General features: G+C 46.1%; 1 protein-coding gene across 1 annotated transcript in view; it reads right to left on the reverse strand.

The window, feature by feature from the left end:
- Window positions 1-20,551, reverse strand: part of USP11 (ubiquitin specific peptidase 11) — a 368,572-nt gene that overhangs the window by 21,965 nt on the left and 326,056 nt on the right. Inside the window, exons 17-19 of the mRNA XM_069209659.1 lie at window positions 7,146-7,258; window positions 6,487-6,636; window positions 2,460-2,575 (exon numbers count right to left, since the gene is read on the reverse strand). Of these exons, the coding sequence (XP_069065760.1) occupies window positions 2,460-2,575; window positions 6,487-6,636; window positions 7,146-7,258 (379 nt within the window). The remainder of the gene's footprint in view (window positions 1-2,459; window positions 2,576-6,486; window positions 6,637-7,145; window positions 7,259-20,551) is intronic.

Below are 20,551 nucleotides of genomic sequence, written 5' to 3' on the forward strand. Positions count from 1 at the left end.
TTCCAGTCTGTCAGCAGGTAAGTACCCGCGTCTTCGGAGGGCAGACCAGGGGGGTTTTGTAGGGCACCGGGGGGGACGACACAAGTCCACACAGAAAGTACACCCTCAGCAGCGTGGGGGCGGCCGGGTGCAGTGTGCAAACAAGCGTCGGGTTTCCAATGGGAGACCAAGGGGTCTCTTCAGCGGTGCAGGCAGGCAAGGGGGGTGGGGGGGGCTCCTCGGGGTAGCCACCACCTGGGCAAGGGAGAGGGCCTCCTGGGGGTCACTCCTGCCCTGAAGTTCCGATCCTTCAGGTGCTGGGGGCTGCGGGTGCAGGGTCTTTTCCAGCCGTCGGGATTTTAGAGTCAGGCAGTCGCGGTCAGGGGGAGCCTGGGGATTCCCTCTGCAGGCGTCGCTGTGGGGGTTCAGGGGGGACAACATTGGTTACTCACGGTCTCGGAGTCGCCGGAGGGTCCTCCCTGAGGTGTTGGTTCTCCACCAGTTGAGTCGGCGTCGCCGGGTGCAGTGTTGCAAGTCTCACGCTTCTTGCGGGGATTGCAGGGGTCTTTAAATCTGCTCCTCTGGATACAAAGTTGCAGTCCTTGTTGAACAGAGCCGCTGTTCTCGGGAGTTTCTTGGTCTCTTGGAAGCAGGGCAGTCCTCTGAGGATTCAGAGGTCGCTGGTCCCAGGGAAAGCGTCGCTGGAGCAGGTTTCTTCTGAAGGAGGGAGACAGGCCGGTAGGGCTGGGGCCAAAGCAGTTGGTGTCTTCTTCTCTGCAGGGGTTTTCAGCTCAGCAGTCCTCTTCTTCTGTAAGTTGCAGGAATCTAAATTCTTAGGTTCAGGGGAGCCCTTAAATACTAAATTTAAGGGCGTGTTTAGGTCTGGGGGTTAGTAGCCAATGGCTACTAGCCCTGAGGGTGGGTACACCCTCTTTGTGCCTCCTCCCAAGGGGAGGGGGTCACATTCCTATCCCTATTGGGGGAATCCTCCATCTGCAAGATGGAGGATTTCTAAAAGTTAGAGTCACTTCAGCTCAGGACACCTTAGGGGCTGTCCTGACTGGCCAGTGACTCCTCCTTGTTTTTCTCATTAATTCCTCCGGCCTTGCCGCCAAAAGTGGGGCCGTGGCCGGAGGGGGCGGGCAACTCCACTAGCTGGAGTGCCCTGTGGTGCTGGAACAAAGGGGGTGAGCCTTTGAGGCTCACCGCCAGGTGTTACAGCTCCTGCCTGGGGGAGGGGATAGCATCTCCACCCAGTGCAGGCTTTGTTACTGGCCACAGAGTGACAAAGGCTCTCTCCCCATGTGGCCAGCAACATGTCTCGAGTGTTGCAGGCTGCTAAAACCAGTCAGCCTACACGGGTAGTTGGTTAAGGTTTCAGGGGGCACCTCTAAGGTGCCCTCTGCGGTGTATTTCACAATAAAATGTACACTGGCATCAGTGTGCATTTATTGTGCTGAGAAGTTTGATACCAAACTTCCCAGTTTTCAGTGTAGCCATTATGGTGCGGTGGAGTTCGTGTTTGACAGACTCCCAGACCATATACTCTTATGGCTACCCTGCACTTACAATGTCGAAGGTTTTGCTTAGACACTGTAGGGGCACAGTGCTCATGCACTGGTGCCCTCACCTATGGTATAGTGCACCCTGCCTTAGGGCTGTAAGGCCTGCTAGAGGGGTGACTTATCTATACTGCATAGGCAGTGTGAGGTTGGCATGGCACCCTGAGGGGAGTGCCATGTCGACTTACTCGTTTTGTCCTCACCAGCCCACACAAGCTGGCAAGCAGTGTGTCTGTGCTGAGTGAGGGGTCCCCAGGGTGGCATAAGCTATGCTGCAGCCCTTAAGAGACCTTCCCTGGCATCAGGGCCCTTGGTACCAGGGGTACCAGTTACAAGGGACTTACCTGGATGCCAGGGTGTGCCAATTGTGTAAAACAAAAGTACAGGTTAGGGAAAGAACACTGGTGCTGGGGCCTTGTTAGCAGGCCTCAGCACACTTTCACATCAAAACATAGCATCAGCAAAGGCAAAAAGTCAGGGGGTAACCATGCCAAGGAGGCATTTCCTTACAATACCACTCTTGCATCCTTTGGTATCATATTCATGTTTAAAATATGTGTAACCCTTCAAACCCAATGTACCTTGCAGGCTCAGGCTGATCTCTGCTGTGATATACCACCAATGAACTTAAATGTTTTCATCACAGCTGGCCTCTTTGCCACCATACTATTAGCTCAAGCAGGTCACATACCTTTACTGATATGCAAAATAAATTCAAGCCCATTATGCTCTATGTCCAGAATTTGAAAAACTGGTACAAATTACTAGATTTGAACAGAACCTATGTGTTATTAACACAAACAGGTAAACTTGTAACAAAAAGGAAAGTGTGAATTGGAATTTACAAATTAGGCATGAAAAACATGTAAACACAGCAGACAACTACTGGCATATTCAGTGACCGATTGGCATACGTACAGTGACCGTCCCGAAGGCCCCCATAGTGGTTTGAAACAGCAATAAGGTCATATTTATATGGAGCGGGGTCTGAATTTGTTCTCGGCTTGATGATGAACTCTGAGAAATCCAGGTCTCTGAAATGAGGAAAGATAGCAAGTAACTAACAATTTGAAAATGTGTCTGTGCATGCATGCACACAAATGACAGATTTAGATGCATATAACATCAGATCTCATAAGCGTCATTACAATATACGGCTACTCCACTGAAGCAAATAAAAGTAACTTATGTACTTAAAGGTAACATTTATTTTGTTACCTTAGGGTAACGGGGTGTTACCTCTGCAACCAGCAGATTACACTGCTCTCTGCAATGCGGACAGGGTCCACACCATCAGTACATAAGCCGCCTATCCGTGAGAGAGTATTTGAAGAAGGCCTCCAAGTCTTGGGCACGCAAGAAAAAACAAAAGCTTGGTTTCAGCAAGCTTGCCCCAAAAGAGGTTCTGATGGTTTGGATGAGGCTCAGTTCCGCTTGAGACACCAGGATACTCATTTGAGTCCTTGAGTAGCACAGACTCAGAAAACAAATAATAGAGTGATGTCTGGAAGGAAATGTGCCCTTTAAGATAAAGGAGATGCTCTTTAAAAAAAAAAAGTAGCAGTATGGAACTCTTTTCAATTGTGACAACTGACAGCACATGCCCTCTTCATACACCACTAGTTATTGGACAGCTCTGTGATGATGTACAGACTATTAAACTCTTGTTTGAATTGTGTCCCAGGGCCGTACATTTAGTTGTGCTTCAAATGGTGGAATAAATTACTCCCTTTAGACAAATGCTTTTACAGCGTGCGCCAAGAAAAGCAGTCAAAGATTACTAACTGGTGTTATAATGGTACCGTCGTGCAAAACACCCTAGACGAACAAATTGCTCAACTTCAGTAAAGCTCTCTCGTACATCAGCAGATTCCTCACCTTTAGAATATTCTGCAGGCGCCAGACTAGATCAACACCATTTTAAGATGTGCCACTGGGAGACGGTAGGTGGCATTGTGCAGTTCCATGCTGGCATCATTCTTCTTCGGAAGTGACCTGCTGAGTTGCATACGATCACCACTCATCAGTTGCTTTCTAGGGTGTTCTCAACTCCAGAGGCAGAGCCCAATAGCAGATTGGTCCTTACTAGTTATCTCTCTGGACTTGGGATCTTTTTGGACGGAAAAGAGCCAAGTTCATACAGCAAGGAGGGGACAGCTCAGTGAGGAATCTAGTTAGGTAGAGTATCCACCAGACAAAAAGGGTTACCAAAGTCTATTGATGGATACTTCGCAGGTTCGTCACCTTTTGAAGAGATGCCAATGCAGTATCTTTCAGATGTGGGTCTGTGAACTGGCAGAACTGAAAAAGTCCTGCAGGACTGGGCAGGCAAAGTGCCACCTCTGTCGTACTGGCCAGTCCAGAGAGTAGTGCTTTGTGAATTGGCCAAGTAGTAGCCTGGCAAATGTTCAGAAGAGGCACTCCACATGTCAAAGCACTAGTAGCATCTTAAAATCCAGTGGTATGAGCCCAGAAGCATTCTGGCAGCACATTTTAATGCACAGAATTATTCAGGGGGAAACTGTCCTTTTCTGCACTGATCTGCCATTCTTTGCGGTCCAGTAGCCACCACAGCAGATCTTTTGCAGTCTCCTCTGAAATCTTTACCAGCATGAAGCAGGTTGCCAGAAGTCCCAGCAGCCTTACTCACTGAGATCAATTACAAAGGCTGAAACATATGGATCAAAGCCTGAGTGTCCTGGACTATCTGCTCCTGGCAGACAGCACGGAGCTGCACTATATCTAGAATAGCTCTGATGAAGGGGAGCGTCTGCAAAGGAGTCAGGTGCGACTTCAACACGTTGATAGTGAGCCCTAATGAAGTTAACAGGTTTGCCGTAGTCTGGAGATGATTGACTACTTCACCAGCCAGTTGGTGAGGTAGGAGATTGACTGCAACCACTAAATCAGACAATGTACTGCAACCACCACCATCAATTTTGTGAACACCTGAGGGGCACTGGTAAGGCCAAAGGGGTGCAGAGTGAACTGAAAATGCTTCTGCCCCTCCGTGACCCACAGGTAATGTCTGTGGGCCTGCAGGACTGGGATGTGAGAGTAAGCAATAGCCCATTTCCTCTTTTGATACTAACACTCTTTCAATGGCTCCTTTTACCAGAAGAGCCTGCAGTTCTCCTCCTGTGCTGATGGACCTTAATGCTAGGTTAATTAACATATGCTTCCTAAAGGTTTTGAGGCACTTGGACGCTCTCTGGTGGGGTGGTATTGAAGGCACTTGGTTTCACCCTGCTTGTTAGGCATGCACCGTTAAGCTTTTTGGGGTCGTGTGCTGCTTGAGTAAAGATGGGTCACACAGGGCAAGGTTATGGCGTTCCGCTAACTACCTATTTACAGGCTGTCCAGAAAATGGCTTTGCCGATGTCCCAACAAGGGTGTCTGTGAGGGCCTCATTAAAAGGCAACAGGGGCTCAAATACTAGTATGTCCCGGTAGTCCTAGTTCAGTGTGAACACTAGTTTTTACTGCCACAGTAGGCAATTCGAGAAAGAGAATCTCAGCCACCCTTTGCATCACGGCTACAAAAGAGGCACTTTCCTCAGTAGTTAGCCAAGGTGCATAAACCAGCTGATTATCTAGAGAAGTATCCACTCCACTTGCATCTTGTAGCTCATCGTACCAGTTGTCTTCAGTGTATGGTTGAGCAAACTCATCCCCTTCAGCATAGCAGTCATAATCAGAATCTGTGCAGTTAAGGACGTTGGATGATTTGGAACCTTTGAGGCAAAAGGGCAGAGGGTTACATATTTAGTGGTGGCGGTTGCCACTGAACAGGGGTGGCGGGGCAGGACTTGAAAGGAGGGAGGCATTAAAAAATAATTTAAGACAAAAAAAAACAACAAAAAAAACACTTACCTTTGAGGGTGACGCATTCGTCTCCCGTCCATTCTCTTCCTCTTCCCGGCTGCACAGGCTCCCAGCCAATCAACACTGATGACAGCAGCGTTGTGATTGGTCTGAGCTGTCTGCTTTGCCGCTCAGACTGGGACTGGTTGACTGCGCATGTTCTCTACATGGCTGTGCTACAGCCGGGTAGAGAACATGCACACTGCGCAAGTCTTTTTGGTCGGCTCAACACAGCCGGCCCAACAGACCTGCGCACTTTGTGTGCACATAGCCCTCCTCTGGCCCCCCCCTCCCTCCAGCCCAGCCCAGCCCAACAAGGAAAAATAAAATGATAATAACGTAGTGTATGTTATTATAATTTTATTTTTCCTTTTTGAGTAATCCAGCGGAGGAGCCTCCCTTGATTTTCAGTCCTGGCTGTTCTAATTAAATTGTTTGTCCCCTCAACGGACTTGATCATATTAGTGGACTACAGCCCTCAACCCCTTTTGTCTCTTCTGGGTGCTTCGGTATTGGTACTGTTTCTGCATACTTTGAAGCCTATCCTCAACCCACCTATGCCATATTCTCTATTCTACATACATGTTACTGTCCTCTATGTGCTTATGAGCCAGATTTTAGGATTGTGAGTTATTTCCCGGTGTTGGTACATTTGCCACACAGCTCATCAGTCTACCGTGAGTGAGTTTGTGTGCTGCATCCCCCATCCTGATTGTACCTTGATCCAAGTCACTTTTTTCCCCCCACCCCAAAAAAACCCAATTAACCTATTCCAGAGTTTGCCTTGTTGAGCTGGAAAATGCCCTACAATCCTTCCCTTACTTTCACAAATGTGTCTGCCATGGAACCTGTTGCATACTGTGGCCACTGAATTAGTCATACGACTTAAGACCATTTCTAGAAAATGCACAGCTTCAGAAGACTGATGTATTCCTGATTTCGCTTGATGTTACATTTGAACGTTTTTTTCCAGATTGCTTTCTGATGAAGAGTGCTTCATTCCTCTCTGCAAAATTTAATGTACTTTGCCAATTTGAAATCTTACCTATTAGACAGTATTCACAATATTCTCTGCCACTTACCGAATAGGAAACTCCACAAGGGTGTCAAGTTTTTCTCGCGAGAACTTGGTGTAAGCAAATCGCTTTAGATGGATGATGAGAACTTCCGGTAAGGACCACAGGTCAAGCTTTTTGGTAGCCAACTGATGTTTCTTACAGGTCGGACAGTACCTATGTGTGATCAGATAAGTTAGGATAATTATTAGATGACATAATTGAAAAGTGCAATGTTAGAAGGAGTAAAGCTAGATCAGAGAAAGAAAGACTGAAAAACAAGAACCAGTATAGAGTGAAAGCAAGAAAAATGGTGAAGATAAATTAAGACCATGAAAAGTGACATTCACAGAAGAAAAATGAAAATGATGATTCATAAGGATCACATACTGATCAAAAGGAATGGGGAAATAATAACCGGATGACCAGAGGAAACTAGAACAAAGAAAATGTCATTCCTAAATATGTGAGAAGACCAGCAATGGGACACTGGTAACTGAAACAAAGAGAGTTCCAAGGCAATACTATGGCAAATGTTGCATTACATAAAAAACACTGAACATTATATAGTAGGAACAGAAACATACAAGAGGAAAATAGAAGATCAAAGGCCCAAAGGGAACGTTTAAGAAACTAGCATTTAAGGGGTCTCAGCATAAATGTAGATGTGTTTTCATGTCAATTACCATGGATTCTCCTCTTCCAGGGTCTCGACTGTGGTGAAGAGGTCTATGCACTCCTTCAGTTTCACAGGATGCTTCCTTACCATGTACCCCATACAGTCATGTTTAATGTACCGCTGCAAAAAGAGTGCAAGATACGGTTTACTGTAGAAAAAGGATTGCAAGACTAAACCTGAGAAACAACATTTTCATGTGCCAAAAGTGAACTAGGAAATGGACATAAGCAGCATTCCCACCTCCAAGAACAAAGAGACTACCTTAAATTCCATTCATTTAAATGAGAAATGGTGCTGCCAAGATAAAATTAACACCAGCAATGGGATGGCACCTCCTACACCTTAAATATGTGATTGCCAAATAAATGCCCATGGCAGTCTTAGGACCATGATTTATTTTTGTTAATTTTATTGTTGCTATTTATATAGTGTAGTTTGCCCCGAGGGAAAGAACAGTTTCTGTATGTTAAATATATGGGGTAATTCCATGATAAAGAAGCAAAATCCCAGCATTGAGACTAGCTTCAAACAGTTTTACAATAGCACAATGAACAGGAAAAAGCAACCATTTTTACAATGGAGTCCTAAATGAGTTGGAGGTGTAGGGAGACAAAGAATTCTTCAAGTTCTCTTCTCAAAGGTTTTTTGCAGGAAACATTTTCAGAAGAATGGGTAGTTGCTGCAGAGGCCGGAGGCTTAGAAAGTGGAAGCCTTCTCTTTCCTTGCCTTGGGGTCATCCAGGTACATGCTCGTGCAGAAGGTGGCACGTGTGGCCAGAGAGGTGGAGTTAGGTGTGTACAGCTTCCTTTATAATGTAGGCTGACTGGAAGCGGGAGACAGTGGAGGAAAAGTATGATGTGGTTGTGCTAAGGCAGGCAGCAGTGAAGAAAACATTCTTCAGGAGGTGAAAGTAGACAACAATTCTTGTCAGCAAGGTAAAGAGGAAGGGCTTGATCTGGCATCAGAGGTTCAGTTAAAGCCAGGCCATCTCAGATTTCATCTGGACAAGCTCTTGAAATAAGCAGCAAATTGTTTTACGCTGGTGGATAAGAATGGGGAAGAATACCTGTTATTTGTGGCTGAAGGTTGCTGACAATGTTGAGGGATAAACGTTTTCATAGGGTTTTGTTGGGTAAGTAGGGCTATCTATGTTTACATATATAGACTGAAGATCACTGTTTGAAGAATGAAACCTTTTGAGAAGGCTTATGTCATAAGTTATTGACCTGCATAGTCTATTAATCACCCAAGAGGGTATGGAGGCGCTTAGGCATTTGTGTAGTTCTGTGGTCTTCAAACTGCTTCTACAAAGAGCCAAGTCCTGTATGACATGCTGAAAGTGATCTGCAGAAGTACACCTAGACATAATGTTGTCACTTTGCAAGGAATTAAGTAAACAACTGATGACATGAAGACTAGTGGGTATTGCAAAGCAGTTATTCACCAGCAGTACCAAATACTGCAGCGAGATCAGGGAGATCATGTGACAAAATGTATTCTTATCCGTGAGCTTTAAAATAATCAATTAAGTAAATAGCTGCAGTGAAGATGAGGGGTTCAAGCGGAGACCTGATGAAAAAGACCTGGAAGGGATTATGGTGGTTGTAGGATGCTGAGCCTGTATACACTATATCAAAATGAGTCCAGGGGTTCCCCAAGTGGCTTGACAGAGGCAATAATAGATAATACTAATGCTCTATCTGTGGTAGTGTGGTTGAGCAGTTAGCCTTATCAGAGGGTAGCGGTAAGCATTTGTTGTACACAAACAAGCAATAGAAGAAACACACTCAATGACTTAACTCCAGACGAATAGGATTTTATATATAGAAAAATATACTTTTGTTAATTTATTTCTAGAACCACAAGATTCATTTAGCAGGTAAGTACTTTAAATAAAAGGTACTTTACACAGTAATACTTAGAACTTTGAATGGAATCAACACAGTTTTCTTTAAAATGGCAAAAAGCTATTTTAAAAGTGGACACTGCAATTCTCAACAGTTCTGGGGGAGTTAAGTGAAGTAGAAAATTAGTTACTTACCTGTAACTGCAGTTCTCCAGTATTGGTATCTTTCATAGATTCACATGCTTGAATCATCCCCGTCGTCGAGGTGGGAGCCTCACAGTAAACTTAAATATATAAAAAGCAGTAAGTCAGTAACAGTAAAACCAGTAGGCCCTAGTAGGCCTCATAGGGTATTTTACAGTCTATCCACTTTGTTTTGTGAAAAGACCCAAACTTGAGTATCAACCAATCAGGATTCAGCCCCTCCCAAACACTCCCAACAGAGGCTGAATTCCCTCAGATTTTCTAGTAGGAGTGTGAAGTTTAATATCTGTATAATAGGGGAGCCTCTGAGGGGAGGAGGGTGGGTCGCATGTGAATCTATGAAAGATACCAATACTGGAGAACTGCAGTTACAGGTAAGTAACTAATTTTCTTCTCCAGTATTGGATCTTTCATAGATTCACATGCTTGAATCAGAGTAACGAGCAGTAATGTTTTCTTACTTACTGAATTACATTGACTGTAATTCCATCGTAATTCTATATGTGATGTGATTCATATTAGTTCAGTTTTAAATATGCACTTACATATAATTATATTTATATTCATAAACATCCGAATATAAGAGCAATAAAAGGTGTGTGGCAAGAAATCCTGACACAATTTATGCTATTATTATGGAGAATACGACACGTTAACACAGTATAAGAAAATGAACCATTAATGACCATACCTCGAGTGTGGTGGTGGGATGTGTAAGAGGCTCACCTTAACGAAATAGATGCCTCAGCACTGCTTGTCCCACTGCTGTATCGACCTGGTTAGTCTCCTCTAGACAGTAATGTCTTGTAAATGTGTGTTGGCTGGACCATGTTGCTGCTCTACAGATGCTATGTAGTGGTACACCTGCAAAGAGTGCAGCTGAAGTGGCTACCGATCTTGTAGAGTGGGCTCTCACCCTGGTGTGGAGCGGCTTTCCTGCTTTTGAATGGCAGAACTGAATCGCCAGGCCAATCCATCTTGCTAAAGTCTGTTTGGACACCGCGTGTCCCTTTTTTGTTCCGCCGAATGCTACAAATAATTGATCCGACTGGCGGATGGCCTGAGTTTTCTGTAGATAAAACTTTAAACATCTTTTAATATCAAGAAAATGTAATGTTTTTTCCGCCACTGTTTGCGGATTTGGAAAAAAGGTTTTTAAGATGACTGGTTCATTTAAATGAAATGTTGAGGGAACTTTTGGAATGAATTTAGGATTTGTCCGCAGGATGACACCGGAGTTTGTAAACTGGAGGAACGGCTGTTTGATAGTGAACGCCTGAATGTCACTGACTCTTTTTGCCGAAGTAAGAGCTAACAGTAACACTGTTTTCCATGCGAGGAATTTTAGGTCAGCTTTGTGGATCGGCTCAAAAGGAGCTTTCATGAGCTGCATCAACACAACATTCAATGACCATAGAGGCGGAGGTTTCCTAATTGGCGGGAAGACCCGAAAAAGGCCCTTCATAAATTGTTTGACAATTCTTGTGGAACACAAAGAGAGTCTGTCTGGTGATCTGCGGTATCTGGAAATTGCTGCCAGATGTACCCGTATGGAAGAATATGCAAGTCCTGATTTTGCCAGGAGCAGGAGATATGGAAGTATCTGTTCCGGAGTAGAAGATAAAGGATGTATATTTTCCGCTGCACACCAAACACAAAACCGTTTCCATTTAAGTCTATAGGTTTTGTTGGTAGTGTCAGCTCTAGCTTTTGCTAAGATGTCTCTACACTCTGGGGAAATTTTGAGATTTAAGTATTCATTGTGTTCAGGAGCCAAGCCGACAAATGAAGAGACGACGGATGTGGGTGTGTGACTTGTCCCTGGTGCATCGTTAAATGAGTCGGACTCAGTCTGAGTGGTAGATGTGGTCGTTCGGAGAGCATGAGGAGCTCCGTATACCATATTTGTCTGGGCCATCTGGGAGCTATGAGTAGAAGTCGACACCCCTCCGTCTTCATTTTTCTGATGACTCTCGGAATAAGCGGGATCGGAGGAAAAGCGTAGGCATAAACTCCTGACCATCTCATCGAAAACGCATTCCCCCACGAATCTTTTTGGGGAAGCCAACTTGCGTAGAACTGGCATTTCTTGTTCTCGAGAGTGGCAAATAGGTCTAAGTTTGGTTTGCCCCATAATAGAAACAGGCCATTGAGAGTTTTCTGGTCTAGCTCCCACTCGTGATAAGGAATTACTGTCCTGCTCAGGGTGTCTGCTAGAACATTGATCTGTCCTGGCACATGCTCCGCTTTTAGTGAAATATTGTGTTTGATGGCCCATGTCCAAATTTGTTGGGCTAGCTGCGAGAGTTGTAGGGATCTTGTGCCTCCTTGCTTGTTTAGATAAAACATGCTGGTCATGTTGTCCGTCAGGATTAAGACGCTTGAACATTGTATCTTTGGCAAGAAAGCTTTTAGAGCTAAGTGTATTGCTTTGAGTTCTAGATAATTGATGTGGAGCTGGCTCTCTTGCCGATTCCAGATTCCGTTGATTTGCAGGTCCTGGCAGTGTGCACCCCATCCTTCGAGAGAGGCATCCGTTGTTACTATGTAACTTGGTGTTTGAAGAAGAAAAGACAGCCCTTTTGAGAAATTGGTTGGAGTCGCCCACCACCTCATAGTGTTCTTCATTAGAGGCGTTATGCGAATCTTGTCTTCGAAGGAGCCGTGGACCTGTGTCCATTGTATGTCCAATTGTTCTTGCAGGGGTCGCATATGGAGCCTGCAATCTGGGACTAGCGGAATGCACGATATCATATCATTCCGAGCAATGATTTGTAGATGCGGACTGAAACGAACTTTTTTCTGGATAGGTTGTCTGCCAAAGAGGTTAACTTTTGTTTCCTCTCGTGTGATGGGTACGCTTTGCTGCGTACTGTGTCCAAAATTGCTCCCAAGAAACTCAATTCTTGTTTGGGGTATATCTGAGATTTCTGGTAGTTGACTACAAACCCCAGGCTGTGTAACAATTGAAGGCAATAGGAAATATGATTTGTTACTTGGAATTTTGAGGGTGCCTTAATAAGCCAGTCGTCCAGGTAAGGGAAGACCTGGATACCTGACTGGCGAAGATGTGCTGCTACTGGAGCTAACATTTTTGTGAAGATTCTGGGGGCTGATTTGAGACCGAATGGTAGAACCCGGAATTGGAGGTGCATACTTCCTACCCTGAACCTTAAAAATTTGCGATGTTTGCGATATATGGGGATATGAAAATAAGCATCCTGGAGGTCTAGGGATGCCATCCAATCTCCCGTGTTTAAGAGACGCAGGACATCCTGCAACGTTACCATCCTGAACGATTGTTTCTTTAGAAACTTGTTTAGTGCTCTCAAGTCCAGGATGGGGCGCCAGTCTCCTGAGGGTTTCTTTAGAAGGAAAAACCGGGAGTAGAATCCTTTGTTCTTTTGAGATAAAGGGACTGGTTCTATTGCTCCTTTTGTTAGCATTATTCTTACTTCCCTGAGAAGTTGGTTCAACCTCGGAGGCGGCGTACCCGATGGAGGGACACTCGGTGGTGTTTGCATGAATTCCAGAGTATGACCTCTGGTCACTACATCTAGTACCCATCTGTCCGATGTTATAGCCTTCCACTTGGGGAAACAAGAATTGATGCGACCTCCGACCTTCAATATTGATTGGGGAGGTGTTGAGATTATCCGCTGGTCATTGCTTTCTGCCTGTATCTCTTCCTCGGGCAGCTCCTCTTCCTCTAGCCGGATGTTTGTAAGCTGCGGCTGGTGGTAATCGATAATGCTGCTGTTGTTGATGGTGCTGATGTCCTGGTCCTGTGGAGGAAGATGGATATTGTGACCTGTATTGTTGGTATCCACCTCGAAAGGAGTAATTACCTCTACCCCTTGCTCCACGAAAAGGTAGTTTTTTATACTGCAGGGTACCTAGGGATTTTGCTGTATCGGTATCCGTCTTGATAGCCTGCAGCATGTCGTCGACATGTTTGCCAAACAAACTCTCTCCATCGAAGGGCATGTCGAGAACACAAGTCTGGACTTCTGGTCTGAATGAAGTAGCTTTAAGCCACCCTTGTCTGCGCAGGACTGCTGCTCCAGCTAATTGTCGAAAGCCAGTGAGGGAAATATCTATTGAACTGTCTATTATCTCTGCGGAGACCCTTTCTCCCCCCTGCAAGACCTTTTTAGCTTCCACCTTGAGATCTTCTGGCAGTGAATCTACAAAAGCGGACATGTCTGCCCACATCTGGCGATCGTACCTTCCCAGGATGGCGAGGGAATTGGCCGCCTTGACCGTTACTGCAGCAACCGAGGAGAATTTCTTACCGATATTGTCTAGTCTCCTTCCCTCTTTGTCTGGATGAGACGCAATAGGCGTAGAGGGGTTTTTGGATCGTCGTTGAGCCGCCTGTGATATAACCGAGTCAGGTTTCGGCTGTGAGACTAAACAGGCCGGAGAATCATCTGGGGCCTTGTATTTTTTCTCTAGCCTTGGCATTTGTGAAGGCACTGTTGCCGGGTTTTTCATTGCCTTCAAACCCTCCTGCCATAAGAAATCCACAATCGGTATGGCTCTTACAGACCTCTTTGATGGCTCTTTAAAGTCATACAAAAAACACTCAGTTTCATGGGAAACAATTGCCAGGCCAAAACGTTTCGCCGCTCTCTCTATGATATTATGGAAACCTCCTATGTCTTCTGGAGGAGAATCCACTGGAGCTGCTGGAGGTGGAGATGGTGTGGGAACGAGATAATCGTCCCATTCACTAGCCGCTGAATCTGCTAGCTCGCCCTCTTCCCTTTCGTCATCTGACGAGAGGTAAGCTTCCGGAGCTTGGCTAGTTACAGGTCTACTAGCCTGTGGCTTTTCGGAAACATTAGTAGTTTGAGCTTGCTGGTAACTTTGAGGTCTAGGTGGCGTGGACTGAGTTGACGGTGGGAACCTTTTATAGTAGTCCTTCAACATATGTTGTAAATCTGTCACTAATGTGCTAGGCATAGCTAGTGGCGATGGTTGGTTTGCCTGTGGATAAGATGTTGAAGCATAACTATGCTGGTAATGTTGATCCTCTTCTTCATCAAACTCTTGACATTTGACATTTAGTTGGGACGGGCTACTAGCTGCCCCAAACATTCCTTGATCCTCATCATCATCGTCTAAAAGATGTTGCGGTGGGTATGGCAGCACTTTACTTGGTGATGTATGCATCGGCAAAATGTCAGATGGCTTGTCCCCTATATTAATAAGGGAAAGGGGTAAGAATCTGGTGGAGTCCTCATGATGGTATGAGGAATGATCTGGTGAAATGTCCAAAGGTTTGTAAACTGTTAATGCTGTGGTGATCGACGGTTCCCTCGTCGACGACGGTACTGGCGTCGACGGTACTGTCGTCGACGGTACTGTCGTCGACGGTACTGTCGTCGACGCTTCCGTCCATGACTGCGTCTTTGTCAATGGGTCCTTAGTCGACGGTCCCTTCGTCGACGGGTATTTTACCGACGACGGTCGCTTCGCCGACGTATCTTGCGTAGATGGGAGTGCCCTGGATGATTTGTGAACCCAGGAGGCCTCCGCTGTCGACGCTGTGGTTGCCGACGAAGCTCTTTTGAAGATTTTTGCAGTAATAATCATCGATGACAACAGCGACGACGTCATAATCATCGGTGAGGATGGTGTTGTGAACGTCGACGATACCGTGGTCGCTGTTACCGTCGACACTGTCGTCGACGGGGCGGTCGTCGACGGTTGTTTTTTCATCGAAAAGAGTTTTTCTGGCTCTTTTTGTGGTGACAGACAGGGATGGTTTCTTTGAGGTGCTTTTCCGGTGTAACGGCGTAGTAGGTTCTGAATGAACCTTTTTTGGTCCATGTTTAACTGCCTCTTCAGTTAAGACTTGTTTTGTCTTTTTGTGCATTTTTCTTGGTGGTTCATCCGCACCTCTATCTCTCTCACCTGTTCTTTTCTGAGGGCGAGAAGTTTGTGGTGACTCTTCGCTGTCTGATGAAGGATGCTCTAAGGCTTTCTGTTTTTGCAGCCATAAGAGAAGTCTACCCTCTCGGTCTTTGAGGGTTTTTTGACTAAAGGTGCGACAGATTTTGCAGTCTCTCACCTTATGTTCTGGATGAAGGCAGTAAATACACTTCTTGTGGGGGTCATCAATATGTAGTCTCTTCTTCCCACAGTTGTCACAGTCTCTGAACAGACCCTTCTTTGCCTTTTCAGACATAGTAAAGTTGTAACTAGTTTCCTGAGAGAAAAAACAATCTTCAGTCAGAAAATAGGAAAAAAACTGAGCAGAGCTCAGGGAGACTCCCTTCACACGACGTGCGGTAGAAAATCTGAGGGAATTCAGCCTCTGTTGGGAGTGTTTGGGAGGGGCTGAATCCTGATTGGTTGATACTCAAGTTTGGGTCTTTTCACAAAACAAAGTGGATAGACTGTAAAATACCCTATGAGGCCTACTGGTTTTACTTTTACTGACTTACTGCTTCTTATATATTTAAGTTTACCGTGAGGCTCCCACCTCGACGACGGGGATGATTCAAGCATGTGAATCTATGAAAGATCCAATACTGGAGAACAATTTTTGAGGTAAGTAACTAACTTATGGGTTCAATCTCCGGGGCATGGGTAGCCCACCGTTGGGGGTTCAAGATAACCCCAAACACCCAGCACCAGCAACACAGGGCCAGTTAGGTGCACAGGTCAAACATGAGCCAAAATAACGTGTGCCCCTATGGAGGCAAGGGGTACTCCGGTTCCAGTCTGTTTGCAGGTAAATACCCGCATTGTCGGAGGGCAGTCCAGGGGGGTTTAGAGGAGTACTGGAAGGGTCCCAAGTAGGCACAGGGGCAGCCAGGTGCAGTGTGCCAACAGGGCGTCAGGTTCTCAATAGAACTCTTTGAAGGGACCAGGGGGTCACTTAGGCACTGCAGGCAGGGCACCGGGGGCCGCTCGGGCAAACTATATACTGGGCAAGGGTGAGGGACGCCTGCTGGTTGTTGCTGCACCAGTGGTTGTTTTCTCTCGGGGCTGGGGGCTGCGGGTGCAGTGCTTTTTCAGGCGACAGATATCTTCGTCCGGAGCACTTGTGGTCAAGGGGGTCCTCAGGATTCCCTCTGCAGGTGTCGTCGTCGGTGTGTAGAGAGGTCAGCCCAGGGTGCACACGTCTGAGTCACCTGGGGATCCTCTCTGGCTAGTTTTCTCTGGACACGGGCCGGGGGCGTCAGGTGCAGAGTAGTTGGACTCGCGCTTCCAGAGTGAGGTGAGAATCCCTTTAAAGATGGTTTCTTTGTCTTCTTTTTGGACAGGTTAGCTGTCCACAGGAGTTTCTTGGTCCTCTGGAGGCTTTTCAGGGGTCGCTGGTCCTGCAAAACGCGTTGCTTCTTTTCTCGCAGCTTTTTGAATCAGGAGACAGGCAGGTAGAACTGGGGCCAAGCCAGTTGTTGTCTCCATCTCTTCTCTGCAGGGTTTTCAGCTCAGCAGTCCTTTCTTGAGGTCGTCAGGAATCTGACTAGCTTGGTTCAGGGAGCCCTTAAATACAAGATTTAGGAGTGTATTTAGGGGTTAGAGGGCAGTAGCCAATGGCTGTCCCTGAGGGTGGCTACTCCCTCCCTGTCCTCACTCCCTTTGGGGAAGGGAGCACATTCCTGTCCATATTGGTCCCTGTCCTCCAAACCAAGATGGCGGTTTCTGCAAGGAGGGGGTCACTTACGCTCTGGACACCTTATGGGTGGTCCTGGCTGAGAGGGAGACTCCTCCTTGTTTTTCCTAATTATCCCTTTGGACTTGCCGCCAAAAGTGGGGGCTTTGTCCGGGGATAGGCATCTTCACTAGCTGAATTGCCCTGGGGCATTGTAACATGAAGCCTGAGCCTTTGAGGCTCACTGCAAGGTGTTACAGTTCCTACAGGGGAGAGGTGCGAAACACCTCCACCCAGTGCAGGCTGTTTCTGGCTCCAGAAAGCACAAAGGCTCTCACCCCAGGGGGTCAGTAACTCGTCTCAGTGGCAGGCTGGCACAGACCAGTCAGTCCTGCACTGAAGGATTGGGTAGAATACAGGGGGCATCTCTGAGATGCCCCTGTGTGCATGTTTTAATACATCCAACACTGGCATCAGTGTGGGTTTATTTGAGAAGTTTGATACCAAACTTCTCAGTATTTGGTGTGGCCATTGTGGAACTGTGGAGTTTGTTTTGACAAACTCCCAGACCATATACTTAATATGGCCACACTGTACTTACAATGTCTAAGAATGGACTTAAACACTGTAGGGGCATATTGCTCATGCAGCTATGCCCTCACCTGTAGTTCAGTGCACCCTGCCTTAGGGCTTTAAGGCCTGCTAGATGGACGACTTACCTATGTCACAGGCAGTGTTTTGAGTGCATGGCACCCTGATAGGGATGCCATGTCGACTTTGCCTGTTTCCCCTCAACAACACACACAACCTGCAATGGCAGTGTGCATGTGTTAGGTGAGGGGTTCCTTTAGGGTGACAGACCACTTGCTGCAGCTCTCAGGTATAGTCCCTTGGTACCACTTTTATCTTTCATAAGGCAATTATCTGTGTGCCGGGGGGGGGGGGGGGGGGGCAATTGTGGACAATGGTACATGAAGGGGGTGGTGGGATGATAGTTGGCAAGGCCATCCAGACTGTTTTGTGGGAGATGTGATAATGGTAGGATATTACTAGTTTTCACTGATGGTTCCAAGTTTCAACAGAAAAGTGAAGGTTTGACATCAAATATGGCTTCACAGCTACTGGGGGAAGTGGGTGAATGATTAGATGAGTCTTCAACAGGGCAGGACTTGCGGTGTGCTTTTTGAGAGTTGAGGCATGGAGAGAACAGATTGTCAGGTTGGTTGGAAAGGTATATTGTTTTTAATTCTGTTTATCTTCTCGACAAAGTATAGGCTGTTGATGAATTTTTCTATATAGTGGGGTACAATAGGAGATGAGGAAATTTACACAGTCCTTAATTGCCTTTAACAGACAATTACTTTAATTATCCAGATATGCAATAGGCCTGCTCTGAGGTTGCAAGCCTTGTGAAAATGTCAAGAGCTACAGGGTCCTTGGGGTAGGGAATGGAGCAACCTTCTAGTCTAGAAATCACAATCTCAACATACTGCAGGCATATTGTGTTCCACTGTCCACCAAGCAATACAGGTTTATACCAAAAGCCTTGTCCCCAGACTACTGATGCAGACACTGCACATCATTTTAACACTCATAATTCTGGATTTATGGGATAACTGAAGCAGATATTGGAATACCATTTGTTTTTCTGGTTGGTCACACCTCTCCCTTCACACTTCAGCAATCTATTGCCTCTGTCGCTGTTTGAACAGGTAACCCCACCACTTTCAGAGACCAGGCAGCGTCTTTTCCTAGGTGGTTTTATGCATCTCAGAAGGACAAGTTTAAAGATGGCAGAGATTAAACAGTATAGAGCAGACTAAGAGGGAAAGGAGGGGAAAAAGTACAACTGGGGCACATTTTCCTCTTCAAATTAAGTAACAAGCTTGGGGTACCAAGGAATTTAGAAATAGCAGATTCTCAAACCACATCTCCTGAAAAAAAAAAGTAAAGGATGTAAGACCTCACCTACCCAGGTGGCAAGCTTCATCATGGGGCCCCTCCTCACTTTCATAGATCACTCCCACACCAAGTAATCAAGGCCTCATGTTCCCAGGAGAGCATACTGCTTTCTTCAACTCAAGAGCTCCCCTGTCTTTTCATGGTTGTAGCACACATTGTGTTCCCACAATGTAAGGAAGGGCCCCATGATGAAGCATACCACTCGTAAGAGGCTGACTGCTTCAGTCCACCTTATCTGGTATAGACAATATCTAGGTGCAGATCCCTTGCCTTAGAATTTCCCCAGGTGTCAGTCTGGATCCGGAGATTTTGTTTTCCAGCAGTACACATGCATGCCGTTACTTGGTGTTGATGGGCTCTGCGTCTGTTGTAATTGGAAATCACAGAGGGCCTATATAGGCACCACCCCGGTGTGCTGCAGTCTGTCTTTTCATGGCTTTCCACGCCAGCAGAGTCCTGAAGAACACCGACCACTGGTGCCTCAAAATTAGAGCCCAGAAAGGGGAATCCCTGTCCCTAGAAATCAGTTTGCAGAGCAGTGAGGATGAGTGGGTTGGTAAGGAATCTGCAACTAGATATTGTTGCTGCCCAATAAGGCATTACCGAAGGGAATTAACTTGTCCATCTGATAGAGACATCAAGTAGCAGATTCCTTACCTTAGAAGAGATCCCCAAGCAATAACATCCCCAGTCTGCAAACTAAGATCATACGAGAACGTCCTGCAGGACTGAATGGACAAACTAACCATCTGTACGGACCCGACTGTCCAGGCAGCAGTGTTTGGTAAACACATGCAGAGACATCCACGATGCCACCTGACAGATGTCCAGGACTGGCATTCTGCGTGCTGACAGTGGTTGCAGCTTTAGCTCTGGTAGAATGAGCATGCAAACACTTACGGGGTTGCTTCTTAGCCAGTGCGTAGCACGTTTTAATGCAGAGCATAACCCATCTAGAGATGGTTCTCTTTGCACTGTCCGAACTTTCTTCGCACCCACATACCAACAAAGTGTTGATCATCCACCCAAAACTATATGGTATGATCAAGGTAGAACACCAAAGCTCTTTTATGGTCCAGGCAGTGAAGTCTCTCCTCTTCCTTAGAAGTATGTGGGGGGTGTAAAAAGTAGGCAAGGTTATGAATTGGCCTACATGGAAGTGCATGACCACTTTCAGCAGAAAGAAGCTCAAGTGCAAAGCGCCACGTTGTTAGGATAGGTGGAAAGGTAGGGTGACAGACGACAATGCATGCAGCTCACGCACCCTGTGGGCAGATGTAATGCCAACAGCAAAGCTGTTTTCAAAGTGAGAAGCCTGAAAAGAGAATTTCAGCAAGGCTCGAAAGGAGCGTATATCAAATGTCAAATCCAAATTCAAGTCCCATTTGGGCATAATGAAATGGGACAGAGGAAACGTAAGTGAGGCCTTTAAGAAACCTTTTTACAATAGGAGAATTAAATAAAGAAGGTTGACCAGGCAACCGTAAAAAAAGCAGAGATTGCAGACAAATAACCTTTGATGGTGCCCAGAGAGGAGCCCTGCAAGGACCACAAACGTATAAACAAAGAACCTCAGAGAGAGGGGCAGAAGGGGGGGGGGAGGGTTCAACAGACTTGTCTGTGCACCATTCCACAAATTTCTTTCAACAACAGGCAAATACCATTTTGGAGGTCTTGGCTGCCAAGGTTACAGTACAGACTTTTTTTTGGGGGTGGGGGTAGGTAGGTCGAAAGTTGTCAACTGTTGCCACTCAATCTCCATGCAAGAAGGTAGAGAATGGACAGGTTC

Source organism: Pleurodeles waltl, chromosome 10, assembly GCF_031143425.1.
Source record: "Pleurodeles waltl isolate 20211129_DDA chromosome 10, aPleWal1.hap1.20221129, whole genome shotgun sequence".
NCBI lineage: Eukaryota > Metazoa > Chordata > Amphibia > Caudata > Salamandridae > Pleurodeles > Pleurodeles waltl.